General features: G+C 51.5%; 1 protein-coding gene and 2 non-coding genes across 3 annotated transcripts; all 3 read right to left on the bottom strand.

The window, feature by feature from the left end:
• Window positions 1-11,351: 11,351 nt before the first annotated feature.
• Window positions 11,352-19,972, bottom strand: NOP56 (NOP56 ribonucleoprotein). Its single transcript, XM_075855350.1, has 11 exons — window positions 19,866-19,972; window positions 16,671-16,875; window positions 15,801-15,962; window positions 14,774-14,972; window positions 14,218-14,405; window positions 13,724-13,875; window positions 13,453-13,553; window positions 13,028-13,176; window positions 12,534-12,655; window positions 12,175-12,309; window positions 11,352-11,758 (listed from the first exon to the last, which is right to left on the bottom strand). The coding sequence occupies exons 1-11, from the start codon at window positions 19,866-19,868 to the stop codon at window positions 11,570-11,572; spliced, it is 1,605 nt and encodes a 534-aa protein (XP_075711465.1). The 5' UTR covers window positions 19,869-19,972; the 3' UTR covers window positions 11,352-11,569.
• On the bottom strand, window positions 12,433-12,499 carry LOC142722743 (small nucleolar RNA SNORD57). Its single transcript, XR_012875035.1, has one exon. It is a non-coding gene; the product is annotated as a small nucleolar RNA SNORD57 (small nucleolar RNA).
• On the bottom strand, window positions 14,579-14,712 carry LOC142722853 (small nucleolar RNA SNORA51). The gene has a single exon (XR_012875144.1). It is a non-coding gene; the product is annotated as a small nucleolar RNA SNORA51 (small nucleolar RNA).
• Window positions 19,973-20,617: the final 645 nt, after the last annotated feature.

The raw sequence follows: 20,617 nt of genomic DNA, 5'->3' as shown, positions 1-20,617 counted from the left end.
GCAGACAGGGGCATACAGGATATAGCCTGACAGCAGACCACAGGATACAGGCTGATCACAGCAGACAGGTGAATACAGAATATAGCCTGGCAGCAGACCACAGGATACAGGCTAATCACAGCAGACAGGGGCATACAGGATATAGCCTGACAGCAGACCACAGGATACAGGGTGATCACAGCAGACAGGTGAATACAGGATATAGCCTGGCAGCAGACCACAGGATACAGGGTGATCACAGCAGACAGGTACATACAGGATATAGCCCGGCAGCAGACCACTGGATACAGGCTGATCACAGCAGACAGGTACATACAGGATATAGCCTGGCAGCAGACCACAGGATACAGGGTGATCACAGCAGACAGGTACATACAGGATATAGCCTGGCAGCAGACCACAGGATACAGGCAGATCACAGCAGACAGGTGCATACAGGATATAGCCTGACAGCAGAGCACAGGATACAGGCTGATCACAGCAGACAGGTGCATACGGGATATAGCCTGGCAGCAGACCACAGGATACAGGCTGATCACAGCAGACAGGTGAATACAGGATATAGCCTGGCAGCAGACCACAGGATACAGGCTGATCACAGCAGACAGGTGCATACAGGATATAGCCTGGCAGCAGACCACAGGATACAGGGTGATCACAGCAGACAGGTACATACAGGATATAGCCTGGCAGCAGACCACAGGATACAGGCTGATCACAGCAGACAGGTGCATACAGGATATAGCCTGGCAGCAGACCACAGGATACAAGCTGATCACAGCAGACAGGTACATACAGGATATAGCCTGGCAGCAGACCACAGGATACAGGGTGATCACAGCAGACAGGTGCATACAGGATATAGCCTGGCAGCAGACCACAGGATACAGGGTGATCACAGCAGATAGGTACATACAGGATATAGCCTGACAGCAGACCACAGGATACAGGCAGATCACAGCAGACAGGTGCATACAGGATATAGCCTGGCAGCAGACCACAGGATACAGGCTGATCACAGCAGACAGGTGAATACAGGATATAGCCTGGCAGCAGACCACAGGATACAGGCAGATCACAGCAGACAGGTGCATACAGGATATAGCCTGGCAGCAGACCACAGGATACAGGGTGATCACAGCAGACAGGTACATACAGGATATAGCCTGGCAGCAGACCACAGGATACAGGCAGATCACAGCAGACAGGTGCATACAGGATATAGCCTGGCAGCAGACCACAGGATACAAGCTGATCACAGCAGACAGGTGCATACAGGATATAGCCTGACAGCAGACCACAGGATACAGGCTGATCACAGCAGACAGGTGCATACAGGATATAGCCCGGCAGCAGACCACAGGATACAAGCTGATCACAGCAGACAGGTGCATACAGGATATAGCCTGACAGCAGACCACAGGATACAGGCTGATCACAGCAGACAGGTGCATACAGGATATAGCCTGACAGCAGACCACAGGATACAGGCTGATCACAGCAGACAGGTGCATACAGGATATAGCCTGGCAGCAGACCACAGGATACAGGCTGATCACAGCAGACAGGTGAATACAGGATATAGCCCGGCAGCAGACCACAGGATACAGGCTGATCACAGCAGACAGGGGCATACAGGATATAGCCTGGCAGCAGACCACAGGATACAGGCTGATCACAGCAGACAGGTGAATACAGGATATAGCCCGGCAGCAGACCACAGGATACAGGCTGATCACAGCAGACAGGGGCATACGGGATATAGCCTGGCAGCAGACCACAGGATACAGGCTAATCACAGCAGACAGGTGCATACAGGATATAGCCCGGCAGCAGACCACAGGATACAGGCTGATCACAGCAGACAGGTGAATACGGGATATAGCCCGGCAGCAGACCACAGGATACAGGCTGATCACAGCAGACAGGGGCATACGGGATATAGCCTAGCAGCAGACCACAGGATACAGGCTAATCACAGCAGACAGGTGCATACAGGATATAGCCCGTCAGCAGACCACAGGATACAGGGTGATCACAGCAGACAGGGGCATACAGGATATAGCCTGGCAGCAGACTACAGGATACAAGCTGATCACAGCAGACAGGTGCATACAGGATATAGCCTGGCAGCAGACCACAGGATACAAGCTGATCACAGCAGACAGGTGCATACAGGATATAGCCTGGCAGCAGACCACAGGATACAGGGTGATCACAGCAGACAGGTACATACAGGATATAGCCTGGCAGCAGACTACAGGATACAGGGTGATCACAGCAGACAGGTGAATACAGGATATAGCCCGGCAGCAGACCACAGGATACAGGCTGATCACAGCAGACAGGTGCATACAGGATATAGCCTGGCAGCAGACCACAGGATACAGGGTGATCACAGCAGACAGGTACATACAGGATATAGCCTGGCAGCAGACTACAGGGTGATCACAGCAGACAGGTACATACAGGATATAGCCTGGCAGCAGACCACAGGATACAGGCTGATCACAGCAGACAGGTGCATACAGGATATAGCCTGGCAGCAGACCACTGGATACAGGCTGATCACAGCAGACAGGTGCATACAGGATATAGCCTGGCAGCAGACCACAGGATACAGGCTAATCACAGCAGACAGGGGCATACAGGATATAGCCTGACAGCAGACCACAGGATACAGGGTGATCACAGCAGACAGGTGAATACAGGATATAGCCCGGCAGCAGACCACTGGATACAGGCTGATCACAGCAGACAGGTACATACAGGATATAGCCTGGCAGCAGACCACAGGATACAGGGTGATCACAGCAGACAGGTACATACAGGATATAGCCTGGCAGCAGACCACAGGATACAGGCAGATCACAGCAGACAGGTGCATACAGGATATAGCCTGACAGCAGAGCACAGGATACAGGCTGATCACAGCAGACAGGTGCATACGGGATATAGCCTGGCAGCAGACCACAGGATACAGGCTGATCACAGCAGACAGGTGAATACAGGATATAGCCTGGCAGCAGACCACAGGATACAGGCTGATCACAGCAGACAGGTGCATACAGGATATAGCCTGGCAGCAGACCACAGGATACAGGGTGATCACAGCAGACAGGTACATACAGGATATAGCCTGGCAGCAGACCACAGGATACAGGCTGATCACAGCAGACAGGTGCATACAGGATATAGCCTGGCAGCAGACCACAGGATACAAGCTGATCACAGCAGACAGGTACATACAGGATATAGCCTGGCAGCAGACCACAGGATACAGGGTGATCACAGCAGACAGGTGCATACAGGATATAGCCTGGCAGCAGACCACAGGATACAGGGTGATCACAGCAGATAGGTACATACAGGATATAGCCTGACAGCAGACCACAGGATACAGGCAGATCACAGCAGACAGGTGCATACAGGATATAGCCTGGCAGCAGACCACAGGATACAGGCTGATCACAGCAGACAGGTGAATACAGGATATAGCCTGGCAGCAGACCACAGGATACAGGCAGATCACAGCAGACAGGTGCATACAGGATATAGCCTGGCAGCAGACCACAGGATACAGGGTGATCACAGCAGACAGGTACATACAGGATATAGCCTGGCAGCAGACCACAGGATACAGGCAGATCACAGCAGACAGGTGCATACAGGATATAGCCTGGCAGCAGACCACAGGATACAAGCTGATCACAGCAGACAGGTGCATACAGGATATAGCCTGACAGCAGACCACAGGATACAGGCTGATCACAGCAGACAGGTGCATACAGGATATAGCCCGGCAGCAGACCACAGGATACAAGCTGATCACAGCAGACAGGTGCATACAGGATATAGCCTGACAGCAGACCACAGGATACAGGCTGATCACAGCAGACAGGTGCATACAGGATATAGCCTGACAGCAGACCACAGGATACAGGCTGATCACAGCAGACAGGTGCATACAGGATATAGCCTGGCAGCAGACCACAGGATACAGGCTGATCACAGCAGACAGGTGAATACAGGATATAGCCCGGCAGCAGACCACAGGATACAGGCTGATCACAGCAGACAGGGGCATACAGGATATAGCCTGGCAGCAGACCACAGGATACAGGCTGATCACAGCAGACAGGTGAATACAGGATATAGCCCGGCAGCAGACCACAGGATACAGGCTGATCACAGCAGACAGGGGCATACGGGATATAGCCTGGCAGCAGACCACAGGATACAGGCTAATCACAGCAGACAGGTGCATACAGGATATAGCCCGGCAGCAGACCACAGGATACAGGCTGATCACAGCAGACAGGTGAATACGGGATATAGCCCGGCAGCAGACCACAGGATACAGGCTGATCACAGCAGACAGGGGCATACGGGATATAGCCTAGCAGCAGACCACAGGATACAGGCTAATCACAGCAGACAGGTGCATACAGGATATAGCCTGGCAGCAGACCACAGGATACAGGGTGATCACAGCAGACAGGTGAATACAGGATATAGCCCGGCAGCAGACCACAGGATACAGGGTGATCACAGCAGACAGGTACATACAGGATATAGCCTGGCAGCAGACTACAGGATACAGGGTGATCACAGCAGACAGGTGAATACAGGATATAGCCCGGCAGCAGACCACAGGATACAGGCTGATCACAGCAGACAGGTGCATACAGGATATAGCCTGGCAGCAGACCACAGGATACAGGGTGATCACAGCAGACAGGTACATACAGGATATAGCCTGGCAGCAGACTACAGGGTGATCACAGCAGACAGGTACATACAGGATATAGCCTGGCAGCAGACCACAGGATACAGGCTGATCACAGCAGACAGGTGCATACAGGATATAGCCTGGCAGCAGACCACTGGATACAGGCTGATCACAGCAGACAGGTGCATACAGGATATAGCCTGGCAGCAGACCACAGGATACAGGGTGATCACAGCAGACAGGTGCATACAGGATATAGCCTGGCAGCAGACCACAGGATACAGGGTGATCACAGCAGACAGGTGCATACAGGATATAGCCTTGCAGCAGACCACTGGATACAGGCTGATCACAGCAGACAGGTGCATACAGGATATAGCCTGGCAGCAGACCACAGGATACAGGCTAATCACAGCAGACAGGTGCATACAGGATATAGCCTGGCAGCAGACCACAGGATACAGGCTGATCACAGCAGACAGGGGCATACAGGATATAGCCTGGCAGCAGACCACAGGATACAGGGTGAAAACAGCAGACAGGTACATACAGGAACCTTCGGAGGATAACTGTAGGTCGTTCTACTATTGCTCAGGTCGGGTGCGTCGTGTGAGGCAGACTCATCCCTGGTGATTGACAGGGAAAGGATTTAGGTGCGCGCTCAGGCCCTATAAGATGCAGGAAGTGAGCGCGCGCTCGCTTTATAGTCAGACCCAGCAACACAAGGAAGTGCACGGCCGTGCAGAGAGCCAGGAACCACACAGCAAGCACCAAAGATGACCTGGCAGCTGTGCCTGCTGGGAGAGGTAGTACACCAACGAGCACCAGCATTACATCAGGTCAATCATCTTCAGATCCTGGGAGATAGGTTTGCCCTGACGCCAGGATCTGCACCGGGGGTGGGTGTCTCCAACAACACCCATCTGAATGAGAGGACAAAACCATAACCTCCATTGTTGGCAAGGATATGGGGGAGGGGGGGGGGTGCAATGTCACAATCCTTACTGCAGGTGTTTGGAGGTAGATTACAGGCAGTGTGAACATGGACCAAAACCACGTAACACTTCCTGCCCCTACCAGTGATGATCCAAGTCATCCACAAGATGCCCCTTCTTAACCCCTTCCCGACATTTGCCGTATAGGTACGTCATGGAAAGCATTGACTTCCCGCATTTTGCCGTACCCATACGCCAAATGCAGAAGGGGTTACCGTATCAAAAATACAAGTTTTAAAGTAAAGATGGCTGCTGTTCATAACAGCAGGCCATCTGTACACGATGCCCAGGGGGGTGTGGCCTCCCCCCCGCATCGGCGATCGCCGCCATTGGCCGGTCAATTCAGACCGGCCAATTGCGGCTGTTTGCGGCTTTTGCCAATCACTGTGCCACAGTGATATGGTGGTGATTGGTGCTGTCTAGGACAGCACCAATGACTACCATGTTCCATATAAAAAATGGCGGTGATGCCAGCCCCCAGATCGCTATGGTTGGTCGGTCAGCACCGACCGACCAATCGCAGCCATGGCGGGTGTTTGAAACACCCTTCACCAGCCCTGCCCACCTCATTCCGGTTAGGAACGGTGAGCAGAGCTGGTGTGACCGTCTGTGAAGCCAACTTACCGAATCTGAGGCCTTCTGTGCTGCGATCCTGCTGTGACGTCTTCATCCGACTGCTTCCTGCAGAAGAGTGAACCGTCATCATCATCATCATCATCATCATCATCATCTGTGCTGCTGCTGATTTTTTTTTTGCAGCAGCAGCAGCACTTGTTTTTTTCCTAAACTTCTTATCCCTGTACCCTCCCCTCCCCCTCTTTCCCTTTTTACGTCCTGCGGCCGCCGAGTGCGGATCAGTGACCGCCATCACTGACCGCCAATTTTTGCCACAGGACTTTCTTTTTTTTTTGTATTTTTGCACCTCCCTGTGTGCGCCCTGCGGCCGCCGAGTGCTGATCAGTGACCGCCATCACTGATCAGCATCCGTGGTCATTTTTTTTTGCCGCATTTTTTGGCCTTTTTTATTACTGCACCTTTTTTTTTGCGTGCGCCCTGCGGCCGCTGAGTGCGGAGTCTAATAATCAGCCTCAGTGGTCATTTGTTTAGGCAGGTTTTATTTTGGCCTTTTTTTCTTCATTTTATAAAACTGTAAAAAAAAAAAAAAAAGAGTAGCGTTAGAGCCGCGGGCGTTTACTGGCGTCCGTTTTGTAAAAAAGATATAAAGCAGAAGTTCTAGTTATATATTTTGATACAGTTTGAATAAATTGACATCTTATAATCAGCGTCCGTTTAGTGACGGACATTCCGGTTTTTTTACAGTTCTATATTGAACGTTCAATAAATTTCTTTCTCCTACATTTTTATTTTTCTTCTTTTTCTTTTTTCCTATAAATGTCATATACACGTGTAAAAGCACAACATACACAACCACCTCTATAGAGATTATTACACGTGTTGAAGCACTACATACCCCCCTAATAAAAATGGGCCAATCATCTCAAAGGCTCTACTCAGCCGAGGAGGCGTCCGCCATCCCGGCCTCTGACACTGAATCGGCCAGCGAGGGAGAAGAGGAAATTGCCCCATTCATCTTGAGCTCATCATCCTCATCCAGTGATGAGGAACCCCCGCAAAGACGCCCCAGGACATCAGCTGAGGCAACCCCCCAAATTAGTGATATCGTGTGGAACCCACCCCCTGATAATTATGAGCCTCACATTCCGGATTTCACAGGGACCTCAGGATTTCGGTTAGGGACTGGAGGCCTCGCAGAAATTCACTTTTTCAAGGTCTTTTTCTCTGAGGATTTGGTTAATTTAATGGCGGCCCAAACAAATTTATACGCCCAACAATTTTTAGCCCAAAACCCCACGTCATCATTTGCTAGGTGGACCCCCATAGAGGCAGCGGAAATGATGACATTTTGGGGCCTTGTTCTACATATGGGCCTAGTAAAAAAGCCAGAGATTAGGCAGTACTGGAGTGCGGACAGTTTATACAGCGCCCCATTATACCGCATGGCAATGACCCGGACACGAATTGAAATCATTCTGACATTTTTGCATTATAGTGATAATCCTCAGTGCCCGCCCCGTGATGACCCCACATACGACCGCCTATTCAAGATCAGGCCAGTCATTGATCATTTCTGCACCAAATTTCAGGAAGTGTACACCCCCGAAAAGAACATAGCAATAGACGAGTCCCTTGTACAGTTTAAGGGGAGACTAAAATTCTGCCAATACCTGCCAAGCAAGAGGGCGAGGTACGGAATTAAAATGTACAAGCTGTGCGGGAGCAGCTCAGGGTGCACCTACAGGTTTATGAAGGGAAGGACACCAGGATAGAACCCCCAGAATGCCCCCCTGTCCTGGGAGTTAGTGGGAAAATAGTGTGGGACTTGATGCACCCACTGCTGGACCAGGGTTATCACCTTTACGGGGTAACTTCTATACCAGCGTCCCACTATTTACCTGCCTCTCCACCAGAAGTCCTGCAGCATGCGGCACCGTGCGCAAAAACCAGAGGCCTCTCTAAAAAAAAAAAAGCCGGGCACTACACAGCGATAACTTGTTGCTGGTCAAGTATAAGGACAAGAGGGACGTACCACAATACACAGTAGTGGCAGCACCCCTGTCCCTGTCCGAGGTACCACCACAATGACCCCCAAGCCAGACTGCATCCTCGGCTACAATAAGTACATGGGAGGGGGTGATCTCTCTGATCAAGTACTGAAGCCGTTCGGTGCCATGCGGAAAACAAAGGCGTGGTACAAAAAGCTGGCCGTGCACGTGGTACAGATGGCATTGTAGAACGCTTACGTGCTATACCGATGTGCAGGCCGGACCGGGACATTCCTTCAGTTTCAAGAAGCGGTTATCAAGGCCCTTGTATTTGGGAACCAGGAAGGGGAGGGCCCCAGTACTTCTAGATGCGATGCTCCACGTATTGTACCAGGGCAACACTTTCCCGGCAAAATCCCCTCCACTGGTAAAAAGGGAAGGAGCCAAAAAAGGTGCAAAGTCTGTTACAAAAGGGGGAGAAGACGAGACACCGTATCAGTGCGACACCGGCCCCGACAAACCTGCCCTGTGTATGAAGGAGCGCTTCAACGTTTATCACATCCATGGATTTTAATTGAAACATTTTTTTAAATGCTCACTATACCCCCTAGATAAATTCCTTGAGGGGTGTAGTTTCCCACATGGAGTCACTCTTGGGGGGTTTCCAAATGCTTTGCTTATGCGACATGGCCACCGCAAACCATTCCAGTTACATTTGAACTCCAAATGGCGCTCTTTCCCTTCTGAGCCCTGCCGTGTGTCCAAACAGCCGTCTATGACCACATGTGGGGAACTGTTTTACTCGGGACAAACTGCTCTACAAATGTTGTGGTGCTTTTTCTCCTTTAATCCTTGTGGGAATGAAAAAAAAATTTGCTAAACCTACATTTTATTGGTTAAAATTTAAATTTTCATTTCCACGGCCTACTTCCAATAATTTATGCAAAAAGCCTGTGGGGTCAAAATGCTCACTATAACCCTAGATAATTTCCTCAAGGGGTGTAGTTTCCAAAATGGGGTCACTTGTGGGGGGTTTCCACTGTTTTGGCACCGCAAGAGCCTTTCAGACCCGACATGGAGCCTAAAATATATTGTAATAAAAACAAGGCCCCAAAATCCACTAGGTGCTCCTTTGCTTCGGAGGCCGGCGCTTCAGTCCATAAGCACGCTACAGCCACATGTGGGATATTTCTAAAAACTGCAGAATCTGGGCAATAAATATGGAGTTGCGTTTTTCTGGTAAAAACTTCTGTGTTACACAAAAAATGGATTCAAAATGAATTTCTGCAAAAAAAAAACAAAAAACGAAATTTGTCAATTTCACCTCTACTTTGCTTTAATTCTGGTGAAACGTCTGAAGGGTTAAAACACTTTCTGAATGCCGTTTTGAATACTTTGAGGGGTGGTTTTTAAAATGGGGTGACTTTTTGGGGGTTTCTAATATATAAGGCCCTCAAAGCCACTTCACAACTGAACTGGCCCCTGTAAAAATGGCCTTTTGAAATTTTCTTGAAAATGTGAGAAATTGCTGCTAAAGTTCTAAGCCTTGTGATGTCATAGAAAAATAAAAGAATGTTCAAAAAACGATGCCAATCTAAAGTAGACACATGGGGGATGTTAATTAGCGACTATTGTGTGGTATAACGGCCTGTCTTACAAGCAGATACATTTAAATTGAGAAAAATGCTATTTTTTGCAATTTTTCACTATATTGGTGTTTTTCACAATTAAATACTGAACATATCGAGCAAATTTTGCCAGTAACATAAAGTGCAATGTGTCACGAGAAAACAATCTCAGAATCGCTTGGATAGGTAAAAGCATTCCGGAGTTATTACCACATAAAGTGAAACATGTCAGATTTGAAAAATGAGGCTCGGTCAGGAAGGTCAAAAGTGGCTAAAGAGGGAAGGGGTTAAAGAGGCTGTCACCAGATTCTCACACCCCCATCTCCTATTGCATGTGATCGGCGCTGCAATGTGGAGAACAGGAACGTTTTTGGCCAAGTTCTGAGCTATTTTATATTTATGCAAATGAGCTTTGAAATGGACAACTGGGCGTTTTTATTTCGTTATGTCCAACTCGGCGTGTATTGTGTCTTTAACTGGGCGTGTTTACGTGTATGACGCTGACCAATCAGCATCATACACTCCTACATTGATTTACACAGCAGCATCGTGTTCTTACTAGAACGATGTGCAGCCACATACACAAGTGTCCTGATAATGAATACACATGACCTCCAGCCTGGACGTGACGTGTATTCACAACCCTGACACTTCTGAATCCTTTCTGTGAGATTTCCAGCAACGGATACAAAATCTCGCGAGATTACGAGTGGCTTGCTGCAAATCTCACAGAAAAGAGTTGGAAGTGTCAGGATTGTGAATACACGTCACGTCCAGGCTGGATTTCACGTGTATTTATTATCAGGACACTTGATTAACGTTAAGCTCAACTCTGGGGCACTTTATTCTTCTACCCTCCTCCGTTATTTAGATATCGGTGCCGTTATATTTGTAAATGAATAGCCCCCTGAACGGTCAATGGTGATACTGTCCAATCAGCTCGTGTCACAGCAAGAGCTGGAGAGGAGCGTGCGCGCGGTCTCTCACCAGATCAGTCTTGTCCACCGCCAGCTGTGAGTGAGCGCGCACGCACTGTCTGTAGCCGATTGGACAGTCACAGCTACAGTGACACCATTGCCATTACACGCCCCACTGACAGTTCAGGGGGTTATTTCTATATCAGGCGCCAAATATAACGCCACCGATATCCAACGGGGGAGGGTAGGGAAAAAAAAAAAAAAAAAGGCGTGAGTGCCCCGGGGTTTGTGCAGCCCGGCCCATGTACTTTCATTTTAAAATTCTGTACCACACATTGCCCCTATGACAAGGCTGAGCAGAACCAAAGCAAGATAGGGAGTGTTGTCATGGGGACACGAGTATAGCAGAGGTCTGGATGGCAGAAGGGATAACACGCCACCCCCCCCCACGTTAATAAAATGTGGGGGAGAAGGGGTTAATCAGTGGGCGGAGCTTTATAAATGACAGCGGAGCGGAGATTTTATACAAAGTTTAATGTTTTGTGGTTCATATTCCTCTGAACGGACAGACAACGACTCCTAATCCAGAGCCGCAGACACTACAGAAACAAAATAATAAAACATGGAGAAATGCGCGAGACTCCGCCCCTCAGTCCATAACACAGAGGCTCCGCCCCTCAGTCCATAACACGGAGGCTCCGCCCCTCAGTCCATAACACGGAGGCTCCGCCCCTCAGTCCTCCTCCTCCTCTCGTACTTTACATTTCTTCTTCTTTTTCTTGTGCTCGGAGGTCGGAGTTTCCTCGGAGGGGGAGACTTTCTTCTTCTTGGCCGGAGTCGTCTCCTCCTCCTCTATCCCGTTCTCAGACACATCGCCCCCAGACTTCCGTTTCTTCTTTTTCTTCTTACTTGGCTCATCCCCCTGAAACAGAGAGTAAGTGAGTACACCCCAGTCACATGACACGTGTCCCCCCCCCTCCACCCAGAGCCACAAGTGTCCCTCCCCCCTCCACACAGAGGCACGGGACACCGGTCGACCCCCCTCCACCCAGAGTCACAGGACACCGGCCGCCGCCCCCCCCCCTCCACCCAGTCACAGGACACCGGTCGCCGCCCCCCCCACCCAGAGTCACAGGACACCGGTCGCCGCCCCCCCTCCACCCAGTCACAGGACACCGGTCGCCGCCCCCCTCCACCCAGTCACATGACACCGGTCGCCCCCCCCCCTCCACCCAGAGTCACAGGACACCGGTCCCCCCCCTCCACCCAGAGCCCCATCCCCCTAGATTCACAGGCCACCACCTGCTATACATCATCCCATCCTCCATTAGGCCGTACCTCGTCCTCTGGAGGGACAGCCGCCGCCTCCTCCTCCTCCGCCGCCAGCGCCTCCAGCCGTCGCTTCTCCCGTTTTTTTTTCTTCCGTTCTTTCTTACCCTGTTTCCGCTTTATTTCAGACACAACTTCTGAGGCCTGGAAGGAAGAAGAGTTCAGTTACCCACAGTGCAGCCCCTCCCCCGTCTCTAGCCCCTCCCCCAGTGCAGCCCCTCCTGTCTCTAGCCCCTCCCACAGTGCAGCCCCTCCCCCACACTGGCTGGATCAGGCTCATTAAATCAGTTTGTGCCTCCAGCAGTCGTCAGGATTTAACTCTTCATCATCTCCAGCCAGTCGTGGGAGGCCCCGGTGCCGGCACTGACCTCCTGCGCCGCCTCCTTCATCACGTCCAGGTTCTTGCGCGGCACGTCGCCGGTCTCGTAGAAGGCCAGCCGCTCCTCCACCTGCTCCCGCAGTTTATCTCCATACACGGGGGTTGGGATTTCTGTAACACAACGAGGTCACGTGTCAAACAAGAAAGCCTAAAATGTGCCGCCAGCTCACAAGTCACAGCCAAGGCTTATACTCCAGTCACATCCAGAGCTGTACAATGCAGTCTAACACTATCCTGGACATCGCTACATCACAACTGCAGCGCGCGCTAACAATGTTGCAGCTTTACTCCTGCTCTAGCTGTAAAGTGCAGCTTTAGATGTGACTAGAGCATAATACCAGAGCTTCGCTCAGAGAAGAAAGTTATCAACATAAACGGGGGTGATATCCTGTTGACGAAAAATATTCAACATCATTGCAAAGTCCAGTGTGCGGGTGTCGGGGTGCCAGGCTGCGGGTGCTGGGGGGCCGCCGGGGGTCTCACCTGAGAAGCAGTCCACGCGGGAGGCGATGGAGCACTTGTTGGCCAGGTAGCGGGAGATGCGCCCCTTGTTCTTGGCAGCCGCTCGTCCGATGAACGTGGAGTGGAAGATGAGGCCGTACTTCGGGGTGTTGCCCTTAGTCTTCAGCGCCCTGGAAAGTTACTAAGACTTGGTAATTGTGTGAATACTACAACTCCCAACGTGCTCAGGCAGCTTAACAGACCGAGGAGAGCAGGGGTTGTGATCCCCAGTCCTGGAGTCTGACCTGCGCAGCGGCACTAGTGTAACAGATGATGGGGGTGGTTGTTCAGACTCTGGGGTGGCAGTCGTCACTCACGCAGCCGCCGACAAGAAGCTGCCGCCAGCCGGCGGGTCAGACGCCAACACCCAGTCACCTGCCATCACCACAACCGCCCGGCAGCTGTACCTGAACAGAGCCTTCTCTGCCCCCAGGATCTGGACCGTGGACGCCGGGTACTTGGCCAGGTTAGTGAGGCTTCCAGCGTGGGAGATCAAGCGGGCCCCGACCTGCGGAAGAGAAGAGGAGTGAGCGGGGGGGGGAGGGCGGCAGCAGGGAAGGGGCCACGGATCAGCAGTATGGAGGTACTCAGCAGCAGTCTCAGTGGATTGACAGATTTTACTGACATCACGTCCGTGGGGGATGGGGAAGGAGGTGCCGGCCTTAAAGGGACACTCACCACTTCTCCGATGAGGGCCGACAAGCTGGGGGCCACCTGGTTCATCTTGGATCGCAGATATTCCTGCAGGCCCTTGCGATATTCCGACAGCGAGATGACGCGGCAGGAGAAACTCTCAATGTTGATCAGGTCAATTGGGGAGATGTCCATACCTGGAGGGAGGAGGACCCCGTTACTGACAGCGAGGAACACGTCACCCCATTAATCAAGTCCACAAACCCGTGATCCCAGGTGTGGGCGGAGCCTCAGGTCACATGACGCACGGAGGTCACCCGAGCCTCACCCATCAGAAGACGTCCACGATAGGTCATCAGATCGCTGCCCCTCCCCCACAACTCATCATTGTCACCTGGTTACCTGCCAGCGGGCGACATCCCTCCCCCGGCGCAGGACGAGCTCAGTAACATGACGGTGACATCACAGATCTCAGAGGATTGACAGATTGTTAATGACATCATCGCTCGTCCTGCAGCCCCTCCCCCGTCTACACCTACCCATGGAGGAGCGGGAGGCCTCGAGCACGGCCTGGGCCTTGGCGCTGTCCATGACGATCTCCTCCATGGCGTCCAGCTTCTCCTCCGACAGCTCCTTGCGGTTGCCGATGAACTTGGCCATGCGACAGTAGTTGTAGTTGTCGGGCACGATCCTGATCAGCTCCGGGAAGTGATAGCCGTACCACTCCCTAAACAGAGGAAACAGAACATGACGTATACTCCACTCACAGCCAAAGCTGCAAGGCGCAATGCATTGTGGGAGAAGCAGGTCTCAGAATAAATCTACAACAGCAAACATGGGACGATGTAGAACAGCGACTGCAGCTTTATAAGTGACTAGAGGATCGGTCTAATCACAAGTCCATGTACCTCCGAATACAAGACAGCGCCCACAAGTGGCAGGACTGTGGTGTGGACGGAGGAGATGCTTTTCCTCCTCTTTCTGTACAGACAGTGGGAAGGTGGAGCACGGTCTGCGGTAAGCATTGGGAGGGTGAGATCCTACCCCCCCCCCAACTCGTCCAGCCCCCCCCCACACCCCCGGCCTGGTCCTCACCTGACCCTCATGGAGAAGGTGTTGATGTCTTTGTCCAGCTGGTCCAGTAGACTGATGGACTGGATGATCATGTTGTCCACCCGGTTGACATTGAACTTGACCTTGGCTCGGGAGTAGCTGTGGCCTAGACCGAGCTGAGCCTTAGAGGCCGACTGCGCCGTCAGTCCCTTCACCAGAGAGTGGAAGTGAAGCCGGATCCCTACAATGAAAGATCGTACACGATGGGTCATACCACCTCATGACTGGAGGGGGCGCTCATGAGATCCACCAGTAGTAATGATGGGTAATACCACCTCATGACTGGAGGGGGCGCTCATGAGATCCACCAGTAGTAATGATGGGTAATACCACCTCATGACTGGAGGGGGCGCTCATGAGATCCACCAGTAATAATGATGGGTAATACCACTCATGACTGGAGGGGGCGCTCATGAGATCCACCAGTAATAATGATGGGTAATACCACTCATGACTGGAGGGGGCGCTCATGAGATCCACCAGTAGTAATGATGGGTAATACCACCTCATGACTGGAGGGGGGCGCTCATGAGATCCACTAGTAATCATGATGGGTAATACCACCTCATGACTGGAGGGGCGCTCATGAGATCCACCAGTAGTAATGATGGGTAATACCACCTCATGACTGGAGGGGGCGCTCATGAGATCCACCAGTAGTAATGATGGGTAATACCACCTCATGACTGGAGGGGGCGCTCATGAGATCCACCAGTAGTAATGATGGGTAATACCACCTCATGACTGGAGGGGGCACTCATGAGATCCACCAGTAGTAATGATGGGTAATACCACCTCATGACTGGAGGGGGCGCTCATGAGATCCACCAGTAGTAATGATGGGTAATACCACCTCATGACTGGAGGGGGCGCTCATGAGATCCACCAGTAGTAATGATGGGTAATACCTCATGACTGAAGGGGGCGCTCATGAGATCCACCGGTGGTAATGATGGGTCATACCACCTCATGACTGGAGGGGGCATCACTGTCCGCCTCACCATCTCACCTCTTAAGATTTCGGCCACGGCGCCGCTCGTCTGACAGGTGATCTTAAGCTCCTCCTGGATGGCGGCTCCGATCTTTGCGTCTCCCACACCGAGCAGCGCCTTCTTCTTCTTGGCCGGCATGTTTGTCTCCAGGAGCAGCTTCAGGTCCTCGTGTAGAACACCTGGGGGGAGGGGGAGAGAACCCGTTATATCCGGCACGAGGGCGGAGCCTCAGGTCACATGACAAACGCTGCACCTGCAGTACATAACGAAGCCGCTACTATGTCAAACCGCTGCCCATCCCCCACACATTAATACTGAGGACCCCTCCCTCACACATGAATACTGAGGACCCCTCCCCCACACATGAATACTGAGGACCCCTCCCCCACACATGAATACTGAGGACCCCTCCCCCACACATGAATACTGAGGACCCCTCCCTCACCCATGAATACTGAGGACCCCTCCCTCACCCATGAATACTGAGGACCCCTCCCTCACCCATGAATACTGAGGACCCCTCCCTCACACATGAATACTGAGGACCCCTCCCTCACACATGAATACTGAGGACCCCTCCCTCACACATGAATACTGAGGACCCCTCCCTCACACATGAATACTGAGGACCCCTCCCTCACACATGAATACTGAGGACCCCTCCCTCACACATGAATACTGAGGACCCCTCCCTCACACATGAATACTGAGGACCCCTCCCTCACACATGAATACTGAGGACCCCTCCCTCACACATGAATACTGAGGACCCCTCCCTCACCTGCAGGACGAGCTCAGGTACATAGTGGTGACATCACATCTCAGTGGATTGACAGATTGTTAGTGACATCATCGCTCGTCCTGCAGCCCCTCCCCCGCATTATTACCTTCAGAAATGGCGTTGATGTTCTCCAGGGCGCTCTGGGCGGATCTGAAGGGGGAGAACGCCGCCAACTTCACAATGCTGTTAAACTTGCCGATGTTCAACAAAGACTCCTCCACCTGCGGCAGCAGCATGCCGATCTCCTCCACCTCCTTCACCGCGAACAGGGCGTAGCCCGCTGCATGCTCATACAAGATGTGAAGCAGAACCTGCCGGGAGGAGAGAAGCGTCAGTCACATGATCGGTACAGCACTGGAGCAGCCGGCCGGAAGGAGAGAAGCGTCAGTCACATGACCGGTACAGCACCGGAGCGCCCAGCCGGGAGTCGCCTGCAGCCGCGGGACAGGAGTGGCTGTCTAAGTCTCGTACATGAAGCTTAAAGAGGCAGTCACCAGATTATAAGTGCCCTGTCTCCTATATGTGATCGGCGCTGTAATGTAGAGAACAGTGGTCCTAGTAATAGAGGCAGTCACCCGATTATAAGCGCCCTGTCTCCTACATAATGTGATCAGTGCTGTAATGTAGATAACAGTGGTCCTAGTAATAAAGAGGCTGTCCCCAGATTATAAGTGCCCTGTCTCCTACATAATGTGATTGGCGCTGTAATGTAGATAACAGTGGTCCTAGTAATAGAGGCAGTCACCCGATTATAAGCGCCCTGTCTCCTACATAATGTGATCGGCGCTGTAATGTAGAGAACAGTGGTCCTAGTAATAAAGAGGCTGTCACCAGATTATAAGTGTCCTGTCTCCTACATAATGTGATCGGCGCTGTAATGTAGATAACAGTGGTCCTAGTAATAAAGAGGCTCTGTCACCACATTATAAGTGACCTGTCTCCTACATAATGTGATCAGTGCTGTAATGTAGATAACAGTGGTCCTAGTAATAAAGAGGCTGTCACCAGATTATAAGTGACCTGTCTCCTACATAATGTGATCAGTGCTGTAATGTAGATAACAGTGGTCCTAGTAATAAAGAGGCTGTCACCAGATTATAAGTGTCCTGTCTCCTACATAATGTGATCAGCGCTGTAATGTAGATAACAGTGGTCCTAGTAATAAAGAGGCTGTCACCAGATTATAAGTGCCCTGTCTCCTACATAATGTGATCAGTGCTGTAATGTAGATAACAGTGGTCCTAGTAATAAAGAGGCAGTCACCAGATTATAAGTGTCCTGTCTCCTATATAATGTGATCAGCGCTGTAATGTAGATAACAGTGGTCCTAGTAATAAAGAGGCAGTCACCAGATTATAAGTGTCCTGTCTCCTATATAATGTGATCGGCGCTGTAATGTAGATAACAGTGGTCCTAGTAATAAAGAGGCAGTCACCGGATTATAAGTGCCCTGTGTCCTATATGTGATCAGCGCTGTAATGTAGATAACAGTGGTCCTAGTAATAAAGAGGCTGTCACCAGATTATAAGTGCCCTGTCTTCTACATAATGTGATCGGCGCTGTAATGTAGATAACAGTGGTCCTAGTAATAAAGAGGCAGTCACCAGATTATAAGTGTCCTGTCTCCTATATAATGTGATCGGCGCTGTAATGTAGATAACAGTGGTCCTAGTAATAACGAGGCTGTCACCGGATTATAAGTGCCCTGTCCTATATGTGATCGGCGCTGTGATGTAGGGGACAGTAATGCTTTTTATTTAGAAAAATGATCTATTTTTACCGCTTTATTAGTGATTTTTAGCTTTATGCTAATGAGTTTCTTAATACCCAAGTGGGCGTTGTACAGGAGTGTCTGACGCTGACCAATCAGCGACCAATCAGCGTCATACACTTCTCTCCATTCATTACCTCGGCACATAGAGATATAGCTATAACATTACTGCAGTGTCCTGACAATGAATATACATCACCTCCAGCCTGGACGCGATGTCTATTCACAATCCTGACACTTCTGTGAGATTTCCAGCAAGGCAAATGTAATCTCGAGATTACTCTGTAAACTCATTTAAAACTAGATTACATTTGCCTTGCTGGAAATCTCACAGAAGTGTCAGGATTGTGAATAGACATCGCGTCCAGGCTGGAGGTGATGTATATTCATTGTCAGGACACTGCAGTAATGTTATAGCTATATCTCTATGTGCCGAGGTAATGAATGGAGAGGAGTGCATGACGCTGATTGGTCGCTGGTTGGTCAGCGTCAGACACTCCTGTACAACGCCCACTTGGTCTAAAGTAAAACACGCCCACTTGGGCATTAATAAACTCATTAGCATAAATCTAAAAATCACTCATTAAGTGGTGAAAACAGATAGTTTTATTAAATAAAAAGCACCACTGTCCCCTACATCACAGCGCCGATCTTCCTATATAGGACAGGACACTTATGTTGCGAGTCTTTTTAATCATCAGTTCTGCAGCTTTCTAAGGCCCTGTTCACACCAAGTTGTTTTTTTTCCGCACCAAAAAAACAGCCGAAATCGCCTCCCATTCATATCCATCGTCGGACGTTTTTTTGCCCGTGGCGCTCAATGGCTGTGGGGAAGAGCGGCGTGCAGGCAGGTCAACATCTACCTCAAAACACAGAATTTTCTGAAAAACGTGTGAACAGGGCCCTAATACTGGTGAAAATCCTCACCATATAAGATCTCTGCCTGCTGACAGTGAATGGGAACGTGTTATAATAGAAAGGGTAAAAAGCAGCCAGAGGGTGACGGGAGGGCGGGGGATTTCAGAGGCGGCTGCCCGAGGACCCCCAGTCCCACCACTGCAGAGCAGCCGGCCCCATTCACCAACAACAAGCAGAGATCTTGATTACGGTGATGATTGCTCAATACCGGAGACCGCCAATTAGCGCACGGCTCTGAATGAGCTGGAAGCGGATTGGCTGCTGCGGGTGACGACTCCACAACTTTATACCACCCGGGACTCCTCAGCTCAGTAACCGGACACGTGGTGCCGCCGCCCGGGCCCCATGACTGAGGCGCTGTGCACACTGGAGGTGCGGGCCCGGGCCCCATGACTGAGGCGCTGTGCACACTGGAGGTGCGGGCCCGGGCCCCATGACTGAGGCGCTGTGCACACTGGAGGTGCGGGCCATATGACTAGGGCGCTGTGCACACTGGAGGTGCGGGCCATATGACTAGGGCGCTGTGCACACTGGAGGTGCGGGCCATATGACTAAGGCGCTGTGCACACTGGAGGTGCGGCCCGCACACACATTACCCGCTCCCGCACTTACCATGATTGCTCCGCTCCTCCCTCGCCGTCGCTCCGAAATAGACTGAGCCGTGAGTCGAACGCTTTCTGACCACACGTCCCGTTAGCCCGCCCCTCATCGGGCAGCCAATCACAGGACACAGACTACTGAGCGACTGAGAGCGTAACCAATAACTGCCCGGGAATTACCATTGCCCGTCCTCTACAGGAAATACAGAGATAGAGGGGTCGGCTCACGTGGCCGCTAGCAGCACTCTATGGTGAGTTGGAGGACCGCAGCACTGCACGCTGTTGGGAGCACGTGGGAGGAAGGAACGATCAAGGCGATCACCAATTATCAATCTTCATCATCATCATCATCAATTATTATTATTAGTTGCCGGGCTCCACGGTGACAGGTCACATGTAATATCTCGGCATGTGATTGGCTTCCTGTGTTTCTATAGGGTGACGCTGCGTGTGATAACGGCCGTAGATCGCCGACCCGGGGCCTCGCGCACGCCTCTGTATCTCGCGCACGCCTCTGTATCTCGCGCGCGCCTCTGTATCTCGCGCGCGCCTCTGTATCTCGCCCGCGCCTCTGTATCTCGCGGGCGCCTCTGTATCTCGCGGGCGCCTCTGTATCTCGCGGGCGCCTCTGTATCTCGCGCACGCCTCTGTATCTCGCGCGCGCCTCTGTATCTCGCGCGCGCCTCTGTATCTCGCGGGCGCCTCTATCTCGCGGGCGCCTCTGTATCTCGCCCGCGCCTCTGTATCTCGCCCGCGCCTCTGTAT

The sequence above is a fragment of the Rhinoderma darwinii genome, chromosome 1, assembly GCF_050947455.1.
Source record: "Rhinoderma darwinii isolate aRhiDar2 chromosome 1, aRhiDar2.hap1, whole genome shotgun sequence".
Lineage (NCBI taxonomy): Eukaryota > Metazoa > Chordata > Amphibia > Anura > Rhinodermatidae > Rhinoderma > Rhinoderma darwinii.
This window is presented reverse-complemented; position numbering and strand designations above follow the sequence as displayed.